At 45.8% G+C, this 22,040-nt stretch overlaps 4 protein-coding genes and 1 long non-coding RNA gene across 12 annotated transcripts; 3 read left to right on the forward strand and 2 right to left on the reverse strand.

Annotated features, from left to right (window-relative positions):
• Positions 1-63: 63 nt before the first annotated feature.
• Positions 64-7,623, reverse strand: atp1b2a (ATPase Na+/K+ transporting subunit beta 2a). Of its 4 annotated transcripts, none has more exons than XM_061294362.1 (10): positions 7,485-7,623; positions 7,227-7,356; positions 5,128-6,571; positions 3,363-3,491; positions 3,182-3,286; positions 2,966-3,045; positions 2,766-2,891; positions 2,073-2,132; positions 1,619-1,714; positions 64-1,288 (listed from the first exon to the last, which is right to left on the reverse strand). In XM_061294362.1, the coding sequence occupies exons 3-10, from the start codon at positions 5,231-5,233 to the stop codon at positions 1,124-1,126; spliced, it is 867 nt and encodes a 288-aa protein (XP_061150346.1). In that variant the 5' UTR covers positions 5,234-6,571; positions 7,227-7,356; positions 7,485-7,623; the 3' UTR covers positions 64-1,123. The 4 variants fall into 4 exon arrangements, 3 of the variants coding, with proteins under 3 accessions (XP_061150346.1, XP_061150347.1, XP_061150348.1); XM_061294363.1 differs by having other exon boundaries at positions 7,462-7,597; XM_061294364.1 differs by lacking the exon at positions 7,485-7,623 and having other exon boundaries at positions 3,363-3,550; positions 7,227-7,478.
• mogat3a (monoacylglycerol O-acyltransferase 3a) lies at positions 7,509-10,312 on the forward strand. The gene is made up of 9 exons (XM_061294340.1): positions 7,509-7,738; positions 8,001-8,179; positions 8,252-8,312; positions 8,375-8,518; positions 8,800-8,930; positions 9,292-9,335; positions 9,442-9,532; positions 9,680-9,788; positions 9,873-10,312. The coding sequence occupies exons 1-9, from the start codon at positions 7,645-7,647 to the stop codon at positions 10,025-10,027; spliced, it is 1,008 nt and encodes a 335-aa protein (XP_061150324.1). The 5' UTR covers positions 7,509-7,644; the 3' UTR covers positions 10,028-10,312.
• Positions 10,313-10,438: 126 nt separating this feature from the next.
• Positions 10,439-14,040, forward strand: LOC133164896 (TSC22 domain family protein 4-like). Of its 4 annotated transcripts, none has more exons than XM_061294358.1 (6): positions 10,441-10,759; positions 11,072-11,194; positions 11,316-11,830; positions 12,524-12,645; positions 12,726-12,762; positions 13,352-14,040. In XM_061294358.1, the coding sequence occupies exons 3-6, from the start codon at positions 11,333-11,335 to the stop codon at positions 13,559-13,561; spliced, it is 867 nt and encodes a 288-aa protein (XP_061150342.1). In that variant the 5' UTR covers positions 10,441-10,759; positions 11,072-11,194; positions 11,316-11,332; the 3' UTR covers positions 13,562-14,040. The 4 variants fall into 4 exon arrangements, with proteins under 4 accessions (XP_061150343.1, XP_061150342.1, XP_061150344.1 ...); XM_061294360.1 differs by having other exon boundaries at positions 11,316-11,767; XM_061294361.1 differs by having other exon boundaries at positions 10,442-10,759; positions 11,316-11,668.
• Positions 14,041-14,827: 787 nt separating this feature from the next.
• zgc:158659 (uncharacterized protein LOC791141 homolog) lies at positions 14,828-21,849 on the forward strand. 2 transcript variants are annotated; one of them, XM_061293822.1, is made up of 27 exons: positions 14,828-14,852; positions 15,751-15,860; positions 15,928-16,031; positions 16,386-16,548; positions 16,623-16,832; positions 17,136-17,203; positions 17,270-17,398; positions 17,462-17,515; positions 17,594-17,703; positions 17,765-17,906; positions 17,979-18,064; positions 18,157-18,262; positions 18,341-18,493; positions 18,570-18,701; positions 18,772-18,896; positions 18,987-19,068; positions 19,226-19,494; positions 19,566-19,665; positions 19,733-19,804; positions 19,880-19,986; positions 20,139-20,260; positions 20,339-20,417; positions 20,487-20,657; positions 20,777-20,894; positions 20,954-21,105; positions 21,181-21,329; positions 21,485-21,849. In XM_061293822.1, exons 2-27 carry the CDS (start codon positions 15,776-15,778, stop codon positions 21,607-21,609), a joined length of 3,213 nt encoding a protein of 1,070 aa, XP_061149806.1. In that variant the 5' UTR covers positions 14,828-14,852; positions 15,751-15,775; the 3' UTR covers positions 21,610-21,849. The 2 variants fall into 2 exon arrangements, with proteins under 2 accessions (XP_061149806.1, XP_061149797.1); XM_061293813.1 differs by having other exon boundaries at positions 17,270-17,515.
• Positions 15,906-20,901, reverse strand: LOC133165254 (uncharacterized). The gene is made up of 6 exons (XR_009717547.1): positions 20,763-20,901; positions 20,464-20,627; positions 18,729-19,771; positions 17,571-17,697; positions 17,239-17,482; positions 15,906-16,044 (listed from the first exon to the last, which is right to left on the reverse strand). It is a non-coding gene; the product is annotated as an uncharacterized LOC133165254 (long non-coding RNA).
• Positions 21,850-22,040: the final 191 nt, after the last annotated feature.

The raw sequence follows: 22,040 nt of genomic DNA on the forward strand, positions 1-22,040 counted from the left end.
TGACTGGCAAAATAAATCCTTTGGTTGAGTCAGAAAAAGAGACAAAGAAAAGTCATTCAAAAATGACAGAAGGAGGAACAAAATCGCTGCGTCTTTAATCACGTGGTTATGTTCAGACAGGACAACCCAAGTCACATGACATCATACAACATCTTGATTGGCTGCACATGAGCTAAGATGATTGGAAAGAGAAGGCTTGTGAGGAAAGTACACAAAAAATGTCAAAATGTCAAGGCAGAAACTGAATATAATACTTAATTAAAATTAAAAACAACGTGACTGCCAACAAACCCAACAGTAGAGCTGCATTTGTGACTTTGCAGTAACCAATTCATAGAAAGAAGAAAAAAAACGACACAACCTTATAAGACTAAGGTCGTAATTTTTCAGCAAAAGTAGCACTTATTACAAACAGTCTTAATCCTTTGTGAATAGTTCAATTTTTCCAAAATTTAACAAGAAAAGGGAGTACAGTGCGACTTTATCGTCTTTTGTTTGAGATGGAAAAAAAAAAACGATTTTATGCCTTTATGTCAAATTTACTTAATAATAAATAACCTAATCAGAGCTCTTTATTGGCCCAAAGCAAGGGTAAGGAAGCGTGATTGGCCTAGGTTTGCATTATTGACACACCTGTCCTCATATGTAGTAGGTATGCACTTATTCAAAAAATGATATGAAATATGACCTTATTGCAAATTATTTTGCGAAGTCCCAAGCTACGGCTTGTGCACTGAGGTGTGCGGACCCCAGTTTGAGAAACACTGAACTCAATGACAGAAATGTCAGCCAAGGTTCAGCGATATGGTGACAATGAGTGTATGAAAACAAACAAAAACAAACAAACAAACAAACAAACAAACAAACAAAAATAAATAAATAAATAAATAAATAAATAAATAAATAAATAAATAAATAAATAAATAAATAAATAAATAAATAAATAAATAACTTGATTGAGGTTAGGTATGGTAGACTGAGATTCTGGTGGGCTGACGTCAAACTGCGTGGGGGGTGTGATTGGTCATCGAGTTTGCGTGTGGAGTGGGGAAAAATGGGGAGTGGTCAGAGTCATGATTGCAGTGCGGTGACGTTTGCGGCCTTGCGCGTCTATGCTGTGCGTCTACTTGTTGTCGATTCGTAGCTTGAAAGACACGCGGCCGGCAAATTTGTCCCGCTCGTTGCCGGGGGTGAGCGTGTTGGAGGTGATTTTGCACTCAACATCGATGTCGGTGTTGAGGGAGGCGTTCAGGAACTTGACGGCCACCAGTGGCTGAGTGTAGTTCACCTGACACACACAAAACGCAACATGAATGAATATCAACTTCTAGCAGTACATAGACGTAGCTGACCACCACTTTATCACCTCACAAGTCATCAACATGACAGCATGCAAAAATATCCAGTTTCGCAGTTGGAGCACTTCAAAATTAATATTTATGTAAAAATATGAAAGGAACAGTACGTGCAAATATTTAAGATATTGTGATGTTGAGAATAAGTGTCAACTGTGGCCACGTGAAGACCTTTGAAACATGTTTGAGCTATATAAATAAAATTGACTTAACCGATGTAACTTCAATGCAATAAGGTGAAATGACGTGTAGCTTGGTGTCACCTGAGCTTTCTTGCCATAATAAGGGTAATACATAAGGTTGAAGGTTCCATTTGGAGGATAATAAGCCAGAGGTCCCATCTTATCACTGTCCTCCCTCTGCGTGCCGAAAAACACACACATAAATGCCATTTGATTGGTCGCAGAGGAAATAAGCATGTGCAGGTCCCACACATGACACATTTAGGACTTTTCGGAGTATGAGTTACATTGCAGCTAACAAGTGCCTCTTATCGACGTAAGAGCAAGCATTCCATTCGAGGACTGACTTGAAAGCTATGTGGTGACTTCTAGTAAGCTCAGCGAGTTTCTATTCGTCTTACCAACTCGTCTTCTTCCACTTTGTACAACTGAGGAAGAGAGGAGGATGACGCGCCGTGTACACAAAGAGAGCGACAGATGTGCGGACAGACAGATGTGCACACAAACAGATGTGCAGGCAGACAGACAGGCCTACTTTGGATGCACAGGTGACAAAAGGAGACTGGCCATCCTTTCCCGGATACATCCCGATCACCTGCGGGTAGACAGACGGAAGATAATAACCCGCTGGCATAAGTAGCCGGCTATACTGCTGGCTCATATGTATGAGAGTGTCACACTGGTTTAAAAAAAAAAAAAAAAAAAAGATTCCTACCATCTACAATCATTAAAGATTTTTTTTTTTTCAAGATCAACTACTCATAACCACAAACTAAACTTTAAAAGCAAGTTATTATATTTTTCAGAAATTCTCTTACACAAAGCATGTCACAGAAACTTATTGAGACATCAGGAAATTGTTTAAAATCGTGAAAAAATAATAAATGTGTTTGTGTTTCGCAAATTGATGGTGTTGTTTTTAGAAGATATTAATCAAATCAAAGTGTGGGAAAATAGCTTTCTATCTTTAAAAATAACTTTTTGATTTTGGTCAATTTCCCCGAAAATACATTAGCTTGTGTCGTCCAATTTCAACTGGGGTAGGCCCAGTCACTGCAAACCCAACAATGAGGTTAAGCGCAGCAACAGACAGCTCCCCCTGGTGGCTTCCTTGTATTTGGACGTCAAAGCGATGATAGGCAAATAAAACTGTCAAGGTCATCCAGATGTGGAGAAAGTGTGAGTGCGTACAAGTGTACAGACAAGCGTTTCGAAGGTTTAAACATACCCGGTTGAGTTTGATCAGCACACAGGGTTGCCCTTGGCTGTAACCATAGAAACGATCGGGAAACCCTGAGCATTCCTCCAACATTGACCTATTGAACTGACAGGAGCGCTTGGGATTATTCCTCACCTACAGACAGACAGACAGGTGAGACAGGTGAGACAGCTGCAGAAAGCTGGGTAAAAGACAAATGGGTTTACTACCTCTCCACTGTCCTCCTGGATGAAGTACTGGTCTGGGGGGCAGTTGTCATTCATTTGAACCTGCTGGGTGTCGTCGTACGCTGCGGACAGACGAAAATGATAGCACGTGAATCACCTTGGGGTGTTGTATTTTCAAATCTTACGTCCATCTAAAAAACTAAAAACAAAAAAAATGCTGATTTTTAAAATGTAGGCCGGTCATGTTCTTCTTCTTACGGGTCAAAAACGAGTCAAGATTCTGTACGAAGCCTTCCCAGCTTTTCGTCTCAGACAGGGAGTAGGTGAGCTCCAGTTGATTGCCCTTCGGACGAATCATCATCCCTGAAAGACGGCAAAGGATTCAGCCAATTACAAATTGGACCTTATCAACCAATGGCAATTCCCTCCGCTCTCCTACCTGGGGTGGCTAGGCGGTCCTGCCACGTGGGTTTGTAGTCGTCCAGCGTCAGCAGCATGATGTACATGGTGAGCGTGAACATCCCAGCCAAGAACAGGTAGAAGACCAGGTAGAAAAGCAGAATCAGACCTAGGGAGGGAGTGGCCCACACTCATTATTTGGGTCCAGGTAGAAAAGCAGAATCAGACCTAGGGAGGGAGTGGGCCACACTCATTATTTGGGTCCACGGGAGCAGTCTCCCTTCCCCCGTCATGCTCTCAATGTCTTTAATCCTCTTGTGTTATTAAGCCCCGCCCCCCCCCCACCAATGACCCAATTCAGATTGAATGGGGATGGAGGGTGTTGTTTTTCTCACTTATTGACACTTTTGAGCCAGCGACAGACCTCGTCCGAAAATCGTCTTATCACAGCAATCCAACGTCGAATTACCCCCAGTACTTTCCCGTTCCTGCATCTGCTCCTGCCTTTCACTCCAGAACCACGAATGTAATTGCGAAAACCCGTTAAAGGGTCTTCAAGAGGAGCCCCACAAGAAGCTCCAGAGAGAGGCTCCAGACTCGCAGGTCTCATACAGCTCGCAGGTCTCATACAGACTTAAAGTCGTTAAAAGTGTTGCTGTGTGTGGAAGATTAACGCGTTTCGACTAATAGGATTGCTGCAATCCTTGCACTGATCTCACACGACAGAACTGGACCAGGCCGAGACCCGACAAGCATAAGGCTTTTATTTTCACTTTCATTCCTGGCATGCTTTAACAAAATTCAGCAAACCAAGACCCACCTGTATTTGGTTAATAACCCATTATATAGTGTGAATTAAAATATATATTTTTATCCATATCACACAAAAATATTTTCAAGCAAAACACATTGAAATTGTATACGAATGAATAAAATTGCAAGCATAACAAGTAGAGAAGATGCTTCCTGTATTGTTATGTCTGTGGTAGAGGCATTATAATAGAACACGTCTTTAAGAGGCGGAGCCTGTTGGGATATCATGTGAGTATTTGAGCGTGAACTGTAGCCAACAGCAGCGCTGGTGTGAATGTGCTTACTGTGTTTAACTGTTGTTAGCTTTTTAGACAGCAACGAATAATAAATATGAAATTACTATCAACTGTCTTTACGTTTCTTTCTGTTAAATAGGTCATGAATGTTTGGATCAAAACATGAAAACAATCCACATCACTGCCATGGTGTTTTTTAAGGTACACAGCAGTTATGAGATAGACACACTTGAAAGAGCACTGGTCTTTGGAGGTATGGAAAATGTTTCAACAGATTACAATCCACTCATCTGCGTCCCGGCAAATAATCCTGATTAAAGTACACACACACACACACTTACACACACGCACAGATTTTCTCCCTCTGTGAGATGCGTTTGTTCATGTGTGTGTCCTTCAGCTTCCATCAAGGCCAAAGCGCCACTGCATTGGTGCATGCTGGGATGTATGACATCATCGCAGGAGGTTATGCAAAGACTGAATGTCCTTATGTTTTTGTGTGCGTGTTGCAAAAAAAAAAAAAAAAAAGTAACATGAGCGCCACCAGGGGGCAGCTTTCACATTGGTGGATATAAAAAAAAAAGACATTCAGCATCCAGAACCACACATTCAGGCAACTGATCGTGAAAAGAAAAAGACAATTTCTCCAATGCGTCATGAATATTTCATTTACATTACGTAAAATTCTATTTCGAGTCAGGTGTCACTTTTTTTGGGGGGGGGGGCCTATTTAGTGTGCGCGTGCGCGCGACTCACCCCAACTGGACGCGGTTCGACCCAGCAGCTCGTGCGTGCGCGGGTTCCAGAAGAACTCCCGCCAATCCCCCGAACCCTTGCGGTCCTCCTGCTTGTCGGCGGACATGATGAAGAGGAGGAGGATGAAGGCCTTGCGAAAGGACAGACGAGATTCAAGCGATGAAGATGGCGATGGCGGAGGTGAGGGGGATGCTTTGCCAGAAGGGAGATGGACCGAGAACGACAGTGGAAAGGACGAGATGGCGTCACTAGCAGCGCACCTCCCCGCGTGACGTCACGAGATGCCGTTCTTTGCGCGTGCGCCCAACGCCGCGTCACGCACGGGAGAGAAAACACATTTCAGTGAAATTTAACGTCACAATATTTTTTTACTTGGAATTGACAGTTATTCTGCGTTTTACACCATGCTATAGTTAAGTCTTAAGTTAAGAGCATGTTAGACGACTTGAAGTCTATTTTTTTATTTCATATTGTAATGATGGTTTTGCAAGGTGATATTTATGGGAAAGAAGTGGATTATGTTCAATTTTCACTTAAGGGCCAAACGCACAGGCCGCGGCTGGATTCAAAGTTGGGAAGGGAAAATTGTTTGCTGCAAGCACTCCCAGGATACACATATTTAGTTCAGTCCATTTCAAGTCATCTCAATTAAATGCACAGCATTTACCAGAGCGATTCCACTTATTGATTCCATTGTCCATTCCTGGAGCTCGCTTGCTGGTAACCACTTCAAGTGCATCTTTGTCAGTTGTTCTTGTTCTTAAGTCACAGCAGGAATTTTTACTCCTTGTTTGTATTTTTGGATCATTTATTGTTTCCTCACTGGGAAAAAAATACCCCATGCTCTCTGGAATGGCAACGTATATTTCACCGAATCAAAACCATGATCAATCTCTAATAGGAAAGTAGTAATTGGTATTTTTACAGGCTGCAAAGTGACATAAACCCCAGTGTCCTCGGACCATTTATGCATTTTTTCAAAATCAAAATATCTTAAAGACATTAATTCACAAGGAAAATGTTGAGTTTGTGTTAATTTTGTGTAAATGTTTTAATTTATTGAAAGGGAGACTTATTGCGTCTGAATTTTCAGGGCTCAGTTCCAAATTCTAAGATATAAAAAATGTTAACATTTCATAAGCAGCCTTCATGACCATGTGGGTTAAGGATCTTAAGTAAAACCCAAGCTCAAAAGAGTCCGTTGCGGATCTTTCCCAAATGTGAATTGGCTGCCCCGGAACATGCCTCCTGCAAGAGGCTCCTGGACACTGGCCTGCTGATATGGTAGTTCCGGCCCAGACATTCATCTGTTCATGTGGTTCCAGGCATAATCTGGTCCACGTGGGGCCCAGACGCTTGTCCAAGTTCACAAGGACTGTCCACTAACTGTCCTGGGTCAAGATGTCTCCCATCGGGTCTGTGTATGACGGGTCTCTATCGGTAACTATAGAATCAACAAAGACAGGCGCGCTATGTTAACGTCTTAGTAAACATACTGATGGCTGATTAAATAATAACAGTACGGTATAGTTACCGAATACTTGCTTGCCCGGTTTGGAATGGTAATTTATGATTTGCTTGTACAGTACATATGAGACAAACGTGGAAATCTCTACTCCATACATTCCCCTTGTGTTACTTATATTGTATATTTTCTTTCTTATGTATTGACCTGCCTTGGGACTATGGATAAAAAAAATAAAAATTCATTTGTTTTTATACTGATTGTCATTAATGTGCGTTATTCCTATTGAAATAAATAAATAAATATTATTCTGCCACTACTTAACTTTTTAATTGTTTGGAAAGAGATGGTAGCGACAACCTATATAATAAGAGGAAGACATTAAGTAGAAATGACACTAAAGTACAAAACCAGGAACAAAACCGACGCAGGCAAAAAAAAAAAAAAACTGGAAGCACCAACTCTTTACATACACGCCCCCATTTATGATTTGAATCGTTAGCAGATTCGGATTACGTAACACCTGCAAACTCAAAAGCCTGTATTTTTTAGCCCTTAATTATTTGACGTTAATGAACGAACACAATAATGATATTGAAGTTTATGCTGATGTAAAAAAGGCAAACACACAAACCAGTAAACTGTGGCCGAGTCCCGCTTTTGCATTCTTCGTGGTCTTCTTTGGTTTGTGCGTGCTGAACCTATGAGCTGTTTTACCTTGCTCGCCATCTGCTGTCCAAGGATCGGACTGCTAGTAGACGTCACTTTACCAATTTTTTGCACAATAATAAGATAAAACAGTATTTGTCAAAAAAAAGTTACTTTGGAACTTCGGACCATCAATATTTAACCAATCACGCCACACCTACATGAACGCGCTCCGGTCACTCACCGCTGTGATTGGCGGGTGCTGTACCGCCCACAAACACGAGCACCGCATATGAGCGTAGTAGGGACGAGTCTGTTTACAAAGTTTGGTGGAGCGAAAAGTTGGTTGGAAAATATCTGACAGCCTTCAGACGAGATTGAACTCCCTGCGACGCCTTTCTCCCATGAAGATCCACTTTGCCCCCCTCAACGTCCCACTGAGGCGAAGATTGCAAACCGCCGCCGTGCTGCAGTGGATCTTTTCTTTCCTGTGTTTAGGTAAAGTAAACTTATCCTCATTTATTCTCGCGAGATTTCTTTGACGACGCGCTCCATCCATACATTGAAAGAATATCAACGAGAAAAAGGGGGGGAAGCTTAAAATGCATTATATGCAGTTAACTCAAAGAATACAAAATACACTCTTTTTAATATTCCCATAGTGACAACAATGTTTTTGATTTGTTATTTTGGGTTGCAAGAAAATAATGATCAATCATTTAGACATGTCTTCCTGCCAACCAACCTGTCTGTCCCTCAGCCCAATGCTGTCTGGCCACCTTCATCCTCCTGTCTTTCTCTGCTTGGTGGGTGGCGGCGCTGCTCTACGTTGGCTGGTTGTGGCTGGACTGGGACACGCCAAACCGTGGAGGTCGTAAGTGCCAGTGGCTCAGGCGCTGGAGCGTGTGGGAATATTTCCGTGATTATTTTCCCATCAAGGTATCTCCTGCTTGCATGCATGTCACAAGTGTGTCAAGCGACGCAGATTTGACAAATGTCATCCATCTTCAGCTGGTTAAAACAGTCAACCTGGACCATGACAAGAACTACATATTTGGATTCCATCCACATGGTGAGACGCTCACTTAAATGTCCACCTGGCTATCTGTCTCACTCGCCTCTGTTGTTCACCAGGCGTACTGGCCACAGGGGCGTTCTGTAACTTCTGCACCGAGTCCACGGGTTTCTCCAGTCTATTTCCTGGACTCAACCCTCATCTGCTGATGCTCCCCTTCTGGTTCCGACTGCCGTTCTTCAGAGATTACATCATGTGTGCAGGTAAACAAACACCTGACTGGATTAGTTAGGCTGCCTGGGTGAAAGCGTGACTTTTTCGACGGGTAGTTTCTGCGTCACCACTGAGGAAGAGCATCCCATCACGCAGCACTTTCCTGCAGCTTCTGAGCTGGGATTTACATATGATATCAATAAAGTTGCTGTGTTGCTACAGCGCAAGCTAGTTTAGCGCCTGGGAGTAGCATTAGCAAGCAGCAGCTGCGAAGGTGACAGTGGGACATAGCCTTTTTTTTATATGAGTAAAACAATGTGGCACCTCTCAGGTCTGGTATCAAGCTCCAAGTCCAGCCTTTCCTACCTGCTGAGTCGTTCCCAAGGAGGAAACGTTGCCGTCATTGCGGTGGGCGCAGCTCCAGAGGCGCTAGATGCTCGCCCAGGAGCTTTGACGCTACAGGTATGAACGTCTAACTAAAAGATTTGTGTCAATGAATGTTCTCATGGGGACATGGAGAGACTTGTTGGGACTTGTAAGGACATAAAGTATACTTGTAGGGACATGAAGATGCTTTTCGGGGTGTATCGACACATGACATGTTGGCTCATGAAGAGACTTATAGAATCTTGTAGTGACATGTTTTATAGGGATATAAAAGAATTCTAGGAAATTGGAGGACCTTGAATAAACTTGAAGGCAAAATGAAGAGAAAGCCATAGGGACATGAAGACCTGTAGTGCCACGAAGAAACTTTTAGGAAAAATTGAAAGGTCATGACTTGAGGATGGAACTAAAATGTTCATTTATCTGCTTCTTGCAGCTTCGAAAAAGGAAGGGCTTCATCAAACTGGCACTGAGACACGGGTGTGTGACATGGGCATGAGGGTCGGAAGGAGATGGGCGGGGCTAGACCCGCGTGACAGGCATTTTGACGTGCTTGTTTTTGTTTTCTACCCGTGTATCTGTGCAGAGCTCATCTGGTGCCAGTCTTCTCGTTTGGAGAAAACGAGCTGTTTGATCAGATTCAGAACCCGACAGGCTCTCCTCTCAGATCGCTGCAGGTGAGTTCAGTTGTCATAGTAACCCTACTTGTACACGAGTGTCATTGCACCTGGACATTGTACAAGCTTGAAGGGGCATGACTCTTAAGGACATTGAAAGACTTAAGAGAGTTTTATAGGGACATGAGGTCTGTTGCTCTGTGACAGGACCGTCTGCAAAGCATTCTGGGAATAGCACTGCCTCTGGTCAAGGGCAGAGGAGTCTTCCAGTACACCTTTGGGCTACTGCCCCACAGGAAAGCCATATTCACAGTTGGTACGATCCACCAAGACATGTCAACCCCCATCCGCGGGGTCCGCGTCCGTTTCTCCGGGCCACTCAGCTGTGTCTTTTTTGCAGTGGGGAAGCCAATCCAGGTCACAGCCAGTCCGAGTCCGAGCAGCGAGGATATCGACGCTCTTCATGAAGTTTATCTGGAGCATCTGAGCGAGCTGTTTGAGCAGCACAAACATGAATATGGTCTGCAGGAAGACCAACACCTGACCTTCACCTGACCTTCTTGCACTTTTTTCTATGTCCAATAAAAAAAAATGATACGCACAAAAACATGATTGACATGCACTAATTTGAATCTACATTTTTGCTTTATATAAGGAGCAGCCTAAGTATTCAATTCGGCCCACTGAGCATTTACATCATCCAAATAGGCTGCATTATTCTTTGTAGCATTGATCCAACTGTTTTATTTTTCTAAAAAAATGTTTTATGTCTTTAAATGTTTGACTTCTTGTAAATAAAACATTTACTATTATTGTAAATAATTATACATGCTTAATGAATTAGAATATGATTTATATTATCAAATTTGAAAACTTAATCAAATAGCTACGTTAACACATTGAAAAAATAAACTTCGGAGTTGCGCATGTGCACCGAACTGGTATGCACTGAAGGAAAAACACAGAATTGCTCCATTGTGACGTCAGCGCAGGACGGAGGAGGAGCTGTGTACGCCGAGTGTTCTACTTGAGTCCCATGACGTCACGCGTACCAAAAATGCCATTTAACCGCATTGTCGCGAAAGTGGACGAGGACAAAACTATTGTGACTCGTCGTGCAAGCACTCGGAATAGTTTTATTCTTGCTTTTTTCTTTTGCCCTTCAGAAGAGAAGCCTCTCGACGCACGCGCAGTAACGTAGGGGCCAGCTAAGAGAACAAGCGAAGAAGAAAAGTTAAGGAGCGCAACAAGAAGTTTGACAACAATTCCAAAGACGCAAAAAAACAGGTGAGACAATACTCTTAAAGAAAACATTAAGCGGACTTTACAAAAGTGCAGAAAAAAACGGCGCTAAGAGAGATTGTGCTTAGATTAAAAATGGAGGATATACTTCATCCTCAGTAAATTCCCAGTACTAGTGCACCATGAAAGTTGTAAATGCTCCTCCCTCTGTGTAAACATTTTCACATGTTATTTGAGTTGTACTTCCCTCCGTGTTTTTTTTACCTCTACATAAAGAAGGGTCTGGTAAAACTTGCAGTTCTACAGTCTCCATCTGGCTATTTTTCAACGCGCCTCTCCTGATTTGCGTCTCACCAGATCCCAGCTGACTTGAGGCAAGAGGGGGGACTTACACTCTGAATTGGTCGGCAGCCAATGGCAGCAGCAAATAGATAAACAGGCCAACATTTTTTTGTGTGCTCATTCTCATTAGGGTTACAGGTAAGCTGAAGCCCAAACGGCATGACACACCCTGGATTGGTCGCCGGCTAATTGCGGGGCGCATACACACAAGCAACCATCTATTAATGTGTTACGATGTCTTTCTTGTGTGTCTTTTCAGGGGGTGTATCCTTGGTGATGACCTGTGAAAAAAAGCGCAGTGGCTTCCAAATCACCAGTGTGACATCCGATTTAAGTCAAAGCTGGGCCGGCCAATCGGCTCCCGGCGTGATCCTGACCGTTGTCCAAGCGTCGTCCGCCTCCCGTAGTCCGCGGGGCAGCTCTTCCCAGCCCACGACACCCTCCCTGAAGAGGAAACATACATCCCATGATGCATTAGGGCAAGGGGCAAGCGCATCCTCCAGGTTCCGACTGGTCCGCTTAGCAGGAGGCGGCACGGGCGGGAGAGGACACGGCGACACGTATGGGCGTGGCCGCTGGATGTGCACAGACTTTACTGAAGGGCTGAAGCGGGTAATGGACAGCATGAGACACGCCCAATCACTGGAGTCGCTGGAGTCAGTTAGAGGAGCAGTCCATTCACCATCTCAGCCAATCAGAGATGGTGAAACGGTGGGGAAACTAGTGCCTTCCCCACCTTCTCCATTACACTTGGCCTCTAATGTCGGAGGGCAGGTAGGACAAAGATTTGCCAATAGGGACATGGAGCCAATTAGAAGAAACATTTCTTAAAGGGACATTAGGAGACTGGAAACTTAGAGGGACACGCCTTGTCAGGGTACAAAGCGACTTAGGGCATGAAGAGACATACCGATTTAAGTTTTGGGGTCCTTTAGCGGGCTTGGAGGGACTTGAAAAACTCGTAGGGACATGAAGAGACATGAGACTAGGGACGTGACTTGACGGTACATGAAGAAATGTGTCTGGACTTGTAGGAACATGAAATTAGAGATTTTCTGGGACATGGAGATGGGAATTTTAGTCATAAAGGAACTTGAAGAGATATGAAGGGACTTGTAGGAACATGAAGAGATTTATAGAAACGAAGAGACGTGTAAAGACTTATAGGAAGATGCAGAGGCATGTAGGGAGATCAAAAATGTGCTGGGACTTTGTTGGGACCTGAATAGATCTTTAGGAACATGAAGCGACATGAAGGTGTTTCTGAGGACATAAAAGGACTTGTCGGGGCATGAAAAGACTTTGAGGGACATGAATAGACTTGGGTGGACTTGCAGAGATATGAAAGAGACGTGGGAATGATGATGGCGAAAGCAAAATGATAAACTTCAAGATGGCAGTGTGGGTGTAGATGATCAAGAATCAGATGTATTTGAAGAATTTCACATTCTTTTCTCTTTGTGTCAGTCCGTCCTCAGACTCTCTCGCTCTCAGCCAAGCTCGCCACCTCCCACTCTGACCCTCATCCCGACTCCGGCCACGTTCAGCCTGGACAATAGCGCTGCCTTCAGCCTGCCGACAGACATCAGGTATAGTGTTTGCGCGGTTCTGGAGACAACGTAACAAGAGCGGACTTTTTGTGATTAAATGGGTTTTTGTTTGTCGCCAGTGTGGTTGCCATCGACAACAAGATAGAACAGGCCATGGTGAGTGGTGCACATTAGGAGACAAATGTTTTCCATGTCGCACATACACCTTTTATCGGGCACAGTGTTAACCCCGCTAAATTGTAGTTCGCCTACCTGCAAAATTGAGAGAATTCATTAAGACCCTCGAACGCTGACGGACTTCAAGAGATGTTTCTGGACTTGAGAACAATAATAGGGATTGAGAGGCTTTGTCAGAACTTGGTGGGCCATGACTTTAGGGGACATAAAGAAACATGACAACATTTTTAGAAACTGAAGATTCTTGCTGGACAAAAGACACTTTACGGGACTGAAGATTCTTGCTGGAAGGGACATGGCTTTTGGGGAAGAAACTTGTTCGGACTTTTATGGATTGAAAAGACTTTAGGGGATATGAAAATACTTTTAGTAACGAGGCGACCTCTGGACTAGTAAGGACATTAGGGCATTTGTAGTTACTGAAGAGACTACCAGGAGATGACTTTAAGAGACTAAAAAAGGACTTGCGGGACATGACCTGTCAGAACTTTTAGGGACATGAAGATACCTTTAAGTGTAAGGTTGGGTTTTGTCTACTCCCATTTTAAGTTTCTCTGTACACATTCAGGACCTGGTGAAGAGTCATCTAATGCTAGCCGTACGAGAAGAGGTGGAGCTTCTGAGGGAGCAAATCAGGGAGCTGCAAGAGCGGAACCAGCAACTGGAGGCCGAGAACCGGGCCCTGCGCGCTCAGGCACACTCGGACCCAAGGCCTCCCTCGCCTGGTCCTGTACCGACGAGCCAACGGGACAACAGTCCGACGCAGGGGGGAGTGTGAGCGTTGCCACGGCAACAGCACATTTCACTTTTTTGCTGAATAAACTTCAGTCCATTTTATAGTACGCTTAAATATACAGCGCCTAACAACCATCCATCCATTTTCTGTACCGTATTGGGAAAAACCAACTTCCATTATCATCTTGAAGTGTACCATTTTTGTCAAATAGACTAACCCATGGATCAATTTTTCTTAGGCCATCCATTTTGTACACTGGCAAGGGCACACCCTGGACTGGTCACTTCCAATTCTAGGTGTTACATTGACACACACACACACAGCCCAGACAAAACCCTCACAAACACAGGAAAACATTTAAACTCAGGAAGGCTGTAGCAGAGATTTTATTGCCGAACCTCAGAACTGTGAGGAAGACATGCTAACCACTATCCACGGTACCGCCCATTAAATAATCATAGTTGATTGAAAGGTGATCAATGCGGGATGTAGTGATCTTAAAATAAATGTCTGCGCAACAATGCTTTGTTGTTTTTTTAAACACACACACACAGTGTAGAAATGACTGCTCAAAGGTTCTAATTTCAGAACTTGTGCTTTTTATAACCACCCGACATCAAGAAGACACAAAAAAATATGCATGGTGATTTTCTTAACCCAATCTGTTAATCCCCTGCTCCCCTAATCTTTGCCTAAATTCTCTTTGTTGACAACTACTGATGGCGAGAGAGAGTGTGTGTAACATTAACAGCTGATGTGACATCACTGATCCTCTGCTTGTTCAAAGATGTCATCAGCAGACAGAGGCATCACTCCCAGCAATGTTCGGTCACGTTTTTTTTCCTCCAAATATTATTCGGTATCTATTATGGAAGAGTGTCAAAAATGCTTGTCTGAAAGTCATCAATAGCAATAATCCTGAGGCAAAACGACCTCCTGATGTGACAACAGAGTGAGAGCACTTTGTTTCCCCCGTTTAAAACACTTTGGGGGAGGATGCTGGCCCTTTAAGAGAGGAAGAGGGCAAGATAAGCACCCCCCTGAACCCCCCTCACCCCCCACCCCCTTCCTCTAGCACATTGTTCTGCCACTGCCGGCAAGAAGCGGCTTCCTCCACACGCCGCCCTCTACGACACACACGGACAGACTGACGGACGCCTAGGCTGGATGTGGACGCACGCCCCACGGTGGAGGGGAGGGGGGTGTGCTCGCCTGGTCGCCGTTGATGACGCACAATTAGGAGCCTGACACCCAAACCTGAGACAAAGACACACCAGGTGGCTACAAGGATGCTCTGAGTGAAGACACGCTGGTGGACTGGGAACAAGCTCAGGTAACACACGCACACACACACACACACTGAACAAAGGGGTAATCACAGCTTGATGCTACCTTTCCTGTTGTCATGGCAACCATATCATAGTCTGAAGTCGTGAGGAGGAGGTTGTTGGTTCATTTTGATCAAACCGAGTCAAGGTCTTTTCAGCAGATGTAAATCATTTTAGTGACAAATCCTCTTCCGCGCAGAGCAACAGGAAATGTGTGCGCGTGCGTGTGCATGCATGTGTCCTACTTTTTGGCCTTTGTTTGACGGCCCCATAGAAAACACACAAAGATGAGAAGACGCAAACGGAGATTTCTGAGAAAATAAGACAGCCGAGTGCACCAGAAAGGCTCCCCAAAGAGAAAGAAAAGGCCCCCAGACGTTAACACGTCCACCTGTCTGTCTATCTGTCGGTCTGTGTCAGCTGCCAGAGGTGAGGCGGTTGCCATGACACCCTCAACATCGTCAAGGGAACTAGACTTTCAGAGACTTGAGCAACATAGAGACTCTTAGGAACATGAAGAGACCTACCGGGATTTTTATGGGTGACGCGTGAAGACGGCAATCCAAGGAACAATGGTCACAGGCATTGTTGGCATGGCGTACTTGTCAGGGGAAGTATTAGACTTGTTGGACTGGCAAAAGATTTTTAGGGGGTTTTGAGGATATGATGAGACTACTGGGAATTTGTGGACGTGGACGTACATGAAGTACACTTGGTACCTCCACTTGGAAGGACGAGACTTTAAGGGACACGATGAGATTTTTAGACACATGAAGACACTTGTTGGGTTTTTCATGGACATTACAGAACTCGAAAGGACACGGAGAGACTCAAAGTAGAAATTAAGATGAACAAATGCCACGTGCATGATCTCATCGACCTGTCTGTCCGTCTGTCTGTCAGGTGCTCCGAAGGTGAGGCGGTTGGCATGGCACCCCGACCGTCCTCAGGAGAATTATGGGGTCTCCATCTGATGCCCCCGCGCATCCTGGTGGACTGCTGTCTCCCCAACGGTATGAGTTTCCTCCCCTGTTACATGTTCCAATCCAAAACAGGTTCCAACGTCCGTGTTGTTTGCAGGGATGATGGTGAGTCTGGAGTGTCTTCGAGAAACTCCTCTCATCAACATCAAGCAGCAGCTCTTCACAGAGGCCAGGAAGTATCCCCTCTACCATCTTCTCCAGGTACGGCCATTCTCTGGAACAGAAGACTTGACTGCAGAGACATTACTGGTAGGGGCATGGCGAGACTAGTGGGCAAATGAAAAGACTTGGACACAAATTGACTTGTACGGAAGAGATTTGTCCAGACTGATGGGGACAAGATGAGAAGTAAAGAGAGTTGACTTGCAATGATACAAAGACAAGTTGAGGGACATTTGGTGATTTGTGAGAACAGTGAGGAACCTGAAGACGTGTGTGGGTATGAGAAAACTTGAGGGGGCATAAATTGAATTGACATGAAGAGACTTATTGAGACTGGTTGGGGAATGAACATGAAGTGAAATATAGGACCCTTTGCTCTCTGGCCGACTACAGGAGGAGTCCAGCTACATCTTTGTGGGCGTGACCCAGGAAGCAGAGAGGGAAGAATTTTACGATGAGACCAGGAGGCTGTGTGACCTTCGCCTGTTTCACCCCATCCTGAAAGTGATTGAGCCGCTGGGAAATCGCGAGGAGAAGATCCTAAACCGAGAGATTGGTAAGACGCCGGGGATAGGTGTGTGTTTGGGGGGTGAAGTGCCTGCTTCCTGACGAGAATTCCACAACCAACAGGATTCGCCATCGGGATGCCAGTCTGCGAGTTTGAAATGATGAAGGACCCGGAAGTTCAGGACTTCCGTCGAGCCATACTGGGTGTTTGCAGGGAGGCCATGGAAGAGCGTGAGGGAGGTGGCGCCCACAGCCAAGCACTCTATGTTTACCCCCCAAATGTAGAGTCCAGCCCCCAACTGCCACAGCACATCTACAGCAAGCTGGACAAAGGTAGAAGACGTAACTCACGTCCATCACTTGGCACCTACAAAACTATATTTTGAATGTCTGAAGGAAACCTGACTTCACTCAGAAAGATTAAAGTGAATCCTGGGAATATTAGGAGACTTGTTGGGACTTTTAGAGACATGACTTGTTGGTACATAAAGACACTTACTGCCATAAAGGACACGAGGAGGTTTGAGGGCACATGGAGAGACTTGCAGGGACTTTGAAGGCCATGGAGAACCTTTGTCCGCTTCTTCCATCAAGGCAACAACAAGAACTGACTTGCTTCCTTGTGTCTCTCCACAGGAAGACTGATTGTAACCATCTGGGTGATCGTGTCACCGACAAACTCCAAACAGAAATACACGCTCAAGGTAACCCCGCAGAGGCCATGTTTGTAGTAACTCACCTGAAAGGTGTATTTTCCTTGGCATGCGCAGGTGAGCCATGACAGCCTTCCCGAACAGCTGATAGCAGAGTCCATCAGGAAGAAAAGCAGATCCATGCACCTTTCCCCTCAGCAGCTCCGCCTCTGTGTTCAGGAGTACCAGGGCCAGTACATCCTCAAGGTACGCACGGACGTCAACGCTCAGCACGCTGGCCTGTGTTACGCACACGATCCATCTCCTCAGGTGTGTGGCTGTGACGAGTACCTGTTGGAAAAGTATCCGCTCAGTCAGTACAAGGTAACGACGTTCGTGGACAGGTGCTGTTACGGCCCAAAAAACAAACGGGTCTCACTTGTGACTTCTTTCCGCCCGCAGTATATCCGCTCCTGTATCATCGTGGGTCGTCTTCCTCACCTCATGCTGGTCTCCAAGGATAGTCTTTACTGTCAACTTCCCGCTTCCAGCTTCGTCACACCTTCCTACAGGTACGGCACCACGAGAGAACCGATCAGGCGGCGTATAGAGGACTTTGCTTTTGTGTTTCAGTCGCCGGACTCCCCAGCCATCTCCCTGTCCCGGAGGGTCCGATGGCTCTCCGCCACGCTCGCTGTGGGCCTTCAACACCCGGCTGAGGGTCCGACTGCTCTGCGCCACCTATGTCAACGTCAACATCCGAGATATCGATAAGGTTCGTCTCGTCTGTTTGTCTTTGTCTCTCACGATCTTTTACCTGACTCTGTTTGATGTTCTACCTACCTAGATCTACGTACGAACGGGGATTTATCACGGAGGAGAGCCGCTGTGCGACAACGTCATCACGCAAAGGGTCCCGTGCTCCAACCCGAGGTATCACACGCTGCAGTGACTTTTGTTAGCAGGGTCTATTTTTTTCCCGCTAGTATCAGTGCACAGTTTGAAGACGATTGCTTCACGCATAGGTGGAACGAATGGCTGACCTACGACATCTACCTGGCTGACCTGCCCCGCTCCGCCCGACTTTGCCTGTCTATCTGCTCAGTGAAGGGAAGGAAAGGGGCTAAGGAGGTAGGAAAGGATCGCACGTTGGAGAGAAGAAGAAGAGAGCCCAGCAGATGAATGTCTCTCTGTCCACTTGTCTGTCAGGAACACTGTCCTCTGGCCTGGGGAAACGTCAATCTTTTCGACTATAAGGACATTCTGGTTTCAGGAAAAGTGGCACTGGGTTTATGGCCCGTTCCCCACGGCTTAGAGGACTTGCTGAACCCGATCGGGGTCGCCGGCTCCAATCCCAACAAGGCACGCCACTTGGGGGTTTTGCGTCTGTCCTTAGGTCCCAGATCAGCTCCCCTAATTGGTTGTCCCTGATCTCTAGGAATCTCCCTGTGTTGAACTTGAGTTCTCCTGGTTCAACCAGCCGGTTGTCTTTCCAGACGAGCAGCAAATTGAAGAACATGCCAACTGGACCATCAGCAGGGAGCTGGGCTTCAACTACACACATGGCCTGGTAACACACACACACCCACGTACACACCTGGCTTGGCAGAAAGTCGGATGGAACCTGTCTCACTGTTTAGAACAGTCGCCTGGCGTGCGACAGCAGCGTCTCGGCAAGCGACGCTGAGCAGCTTCGATCTCTCTGCTCCAAAGATCCTCTCTACGAACTCTCGGAACAAGAGAAGGACTTCCTGTGGAGACATAGGTGAGGACCAAATTTCCAATGCGAGCAACCAAGCGTCAAATTCTTCCTGTCTTATTTTTGTCTGTACATCTCTTTTTTTTTTCTCTCCAGACATTACTGTGTCAATATCCCTGAGTCTCTACCTAAGCTGCTTCTTTCTGTCAAATGGAATTCCAGAGATGAAGTATCTCAGGTAAGAGCTGTGCAAGCAAAGGGGAAGGGAGTCATCTCGTTTGGCTTCACCCCTCCAACTTTTGCGCTTGTTCAGACAGACTAGATACGCTGTTTGTGTCTTCTGTTGTGATCCAGGGATAAATGTGGAAAGAAAATATTTCTTACCTTTCTACCAGATGTACTGCCTTTTGAAGGAATGGCCTCTGATGGAATCTGAGTCGGCTCTGGAGTTGCTGGACTGTAACTTTCCTGATCCGATGGTGAGAGAGTTTGCACTACGCTGCCTGGTGCAGAGCCTGACGGACGACAAGCTGTCCCAGTACCTACTGCAGCTCGTTCAGGTGTTGAAATACGAAATGTACCTGGACAACCCCCTGGCTCGTTTTCTTATCAAGAAAGCCCTGATCAATCAGAGGATTGGACACTTCTTCTTCTGGCATCTCAAGTGAGCAAGAAGGCCAATGGATGATGACGACTTGCGAGGCCAAAGCAATATTAGCGTTTTGTTGTTGGCAGATCCGAGATGCACAACAAAACGGTGTCGCGCCGCTTTGGCCTGCTGCTGGAGGCCTTCTGCAGAGCGTGTGGCATGTACCTCAAACATCTGAACCGACAGGTGAGGTGGTTCTTCTGACGCTATTTGGTCCTCGATTGGTTGATCCACAGGGCGTGTGTGCATGCAGGTGGAGGCCATGGACAAACTGGTGAACCTCACAGATACCCTGAAGCAGGAAAAGAAGGACGAGACACAGAAAGTAAGGAATGGAAGCGAGACGTGCACTTGGGTCTGACTCCTCACATTATCCCCATGCTGTGATTTTTTTTTTTAGACTCAGATGAAGTTCCTGGTTGAGCACATGTCCCGTCCAGATTACATGGAAGCTCTGCAAGGATTCGTTTCTCCTTTGAACCCCGTGCACCAGCTGGGACACCTCAGGTGACACTCGTGTGGGGCATTTGACTTGAGTCGGAGTCAGTTTTAGGAATTTGGGCTTGCTTGACTAAAACTTAGGAAACATTCCACTTTTTGTATTTCTGTCTTGCCCCTTTCAACCTGTGTGAGTCCATGAAACTCCACATGTTTGGCAGATTGGAGGAGTGCAGGATAATGTCGTCCGCGAAACGTCCCCTGTGGTTGAATTGGGAGAATCCTGACATCATGTCGGAGCTGCTCTTCACCAACAACGAGATCATCTTCAAGAATGGCGACGGTAAAACGCTTGACATGGGACAGTGGGGGAACGTGACTTGCTCACGTGTTACTGCTGTGCCGTCGGTGGGTGTTGCAGATCTACGGCAGGACATGCTGACACTACAAATTATCAAAATTATGGAGAATATCTGGCAGAACCAAGGCTTGGACCTGCGGTGAGACATCAGCGAAAAAGAGAGGCATCCATGACATATGACTCACACTTTTGTGTCTGTTGGTCTCAGCATGCTCCCCTACGGATGCTTGTCCATCGGCGACTGTGTTGGACTCATCGAGGTGGTGAAGAGCAGTTTCACCATCATGCAGATTCAGTGCAAAGGAGGCCTAAAGGGGGCGCTGCAGTTTAACTCCAACACTTTACACCACTGGATTAAAGACAAGAACCGTGGAGAGGCGTCAGTGTCTGTCTGTCTGTCTGTCAGCATGAATCAGTTTCCGCACCTTGAGTAGATCTGTGATACGGCTTGGTTGCATTAGATGAACCACTTTTTTTTTTTTACCTGGCTCTTTGCAGGTATGACCGTGCCATCGACTTGTTCACCAGATCATGTGCCGGCTACTGCGTGGCCACGTTCATCCTGGGAATCGGCGACCGCCACAATTCCAACATCATGGTGAAGGAGAATGGGCAGGTGAGTCCTCCCCTTCACCTATACGTCCGGTCTGTCTCTGACGTACAGCTTTCCCGCAGCTCTTCCACATCGATTTTGGTCACTTCCTGGACCACAAGAAAAAGAAGTTCGGCTACAAGCGGGAGCGCGTCCCTTTTGTCCTCACGCAGGACTTCCTGATAGTCATCAGCAAAGGAGTCCAGGAGTCGACCAAGACAAAAGAGTTTGACAGGTGCTCTTGCACTTTTTGCGCCCGTCTGTCCATGTCCAGGGAAGCTCCTCAACCACCCGTGTCTGTCGCTGGCAGGTTCCAGGAGATGTGCTACAAGGCCTACCTGGCCATTCGCCAGCACGCCAGCCTCTTCATCAACTTATTCTCGCTGCTGCTCGGATGCGGGATGCCTGAACTGCAGAGCTTCGACGACATTGCCTACCTGAGGAAAACACTGGCACTGGGTAAACACATACACAAGCAAATAAAATCCACGAAGGCATCTGGTTGCCCTTTTTGAGGCCATACTAGTAAATTGGGCAACAAGGAAATTGAATGTCTCTAAAGGCTTGTTACAAAGATATCTAATTAAGTATTTTTTTTTGGGGGGGGGGGACAGAGAAAAGCCAGCAGGAGGCGCTGGAGTACTTCAGCAAACAGATGAATGACGCTCATCATGGAGGCTGGAGCACCAAGATGGATTGGATCTTCCACACCATCCGACACATGCCTAATGAGCACTAATTAACTAACGCACACACACTACCAGCGTTGTCACAGCAACAACGCCAATCTCAGGGTTGCGAGTCCGAGTATGCCAAAGGCGTCTTCCCTTTCTTCGGTGCTAATGTTAAAGCCAGTGAGCTGCTGTTGTAGCATCCATTTAAAACAAACTTTATTGACCAGCTGCTGTGAAGACACAAAAAAAAAGCAATAAAAACTTTTGAGACAATCAGCCCGAAGCTAATCAGGGGGTAAGGGGAATCTCATTAGCAGTGCACTGGTAAACTTCCTCTATGGGGATAAAACTTTGAAATTTGGGGTTAAACCTTTGAATAATGTCATCAAGAGGCACAATTGGTGAATGATGAAGCTTATATGCTTCAACGAATGACTGATTGATGATGCAATCACTGTGTATTTAGTTCACTACGTGTTTATTGATGTTTGCACTG

This window comes from Syngnathus typhle, linkage group LG1 (genome assembly GCF_033458585.1).
Source record: "Syngnathus typhle isolate RoL2023-S1 ecotype Sweden linkage group LG1, RoL_Styp_1.0, whole genome shotgun sequence".
Taxonomy (NCBI): domain Eukaryota; kingdom Metazoa; phylum Chordata; class Actinopteri; order Syngnathiformes; family Syngnathidae; genus Syngnathus; species Syngnathus typhle.

Coding starts and splice junctions, on each gene's coding strand:
- LOC133164896 (XM_061294359.1), top strand. CDS start 11,333: ATGACCTGTGAAAAAAAGCGCAGTGGCTTCCAAATCACCAGTGTGACA. Junction 12,646..12,725: donor AGCCTGCCGACAGACATCAG/GTATAGTGTTTG, acceptor GTTTGTCGCCAG/TGTGGTTGCCATCGACAACA. Junction 12,763..13,351: donor ACAAGATAGAACAGGCCATG/GTGAGTGGTGCA, acceptor GTACACATTCAG/GACCTGGTGAAGAGTCATCT.
- zgc:158659 (XM_061293813.1), top strand. CDS start 15,776: ATGGCACCCCGACCGTCCTCAGGAGAATTATGGGGTCTCCATCTGATG. Junction 16,032..16,385: donor CCCTCTACCATCTTCTCCAG/GTACGGCCATTC, acceptor GGCCGACTACAG/GAGGAGTCCAGCTACATCTT. Junction 20,658..20,776: donor GACAAGAACCGTGGAGAGGC/GTCAGTGTCTGT, acceptor GGCTCTTTGCAG/GTATGACCGTGCCATCGACT.
- mogat3a (XM_061294340.1), top strand. CDS start 7,645: ATGAAGATCCACTTTGCCCCCCTCAACGTCCCACTGAGGCGAAGATTG. Junction 8,313..8,374: donor ATTTGGATTCCATCCACATG/GTGAGACGCTCA, acceptor GTTGTTCACCAG/GCGTACTGGCCACAGGGGCG. Junction 8,931..9,291: donor CAGGAGCTTTGACGCTACAG/GTATGAACGTCT, acceptor TGCTTCTTGCAG/CTTCGAAAAAGGAAGGGCTT.
- atp1b2a (XM_061294362.1), bottom strand. CDS start 5,233: ATGTCCGCCGACAAGCAGGAGGACCGCAAGGGTTCGGGGGATTGGCGG. Junction 3,046..3,181: donor TCTTGACTCGTTTTTGACCC/GTAAGAAGAAGA, acceptor GTCTGTCCGCAG/CGTACGACGACACCCAGCAG. Junction 1,289..1,618: donor ATTATGGCAAGAAAGCTCAG/GTGACACCAAGC, acceptor TGTGTGTGTCAG/GTGAACTACACTCAGCCACT.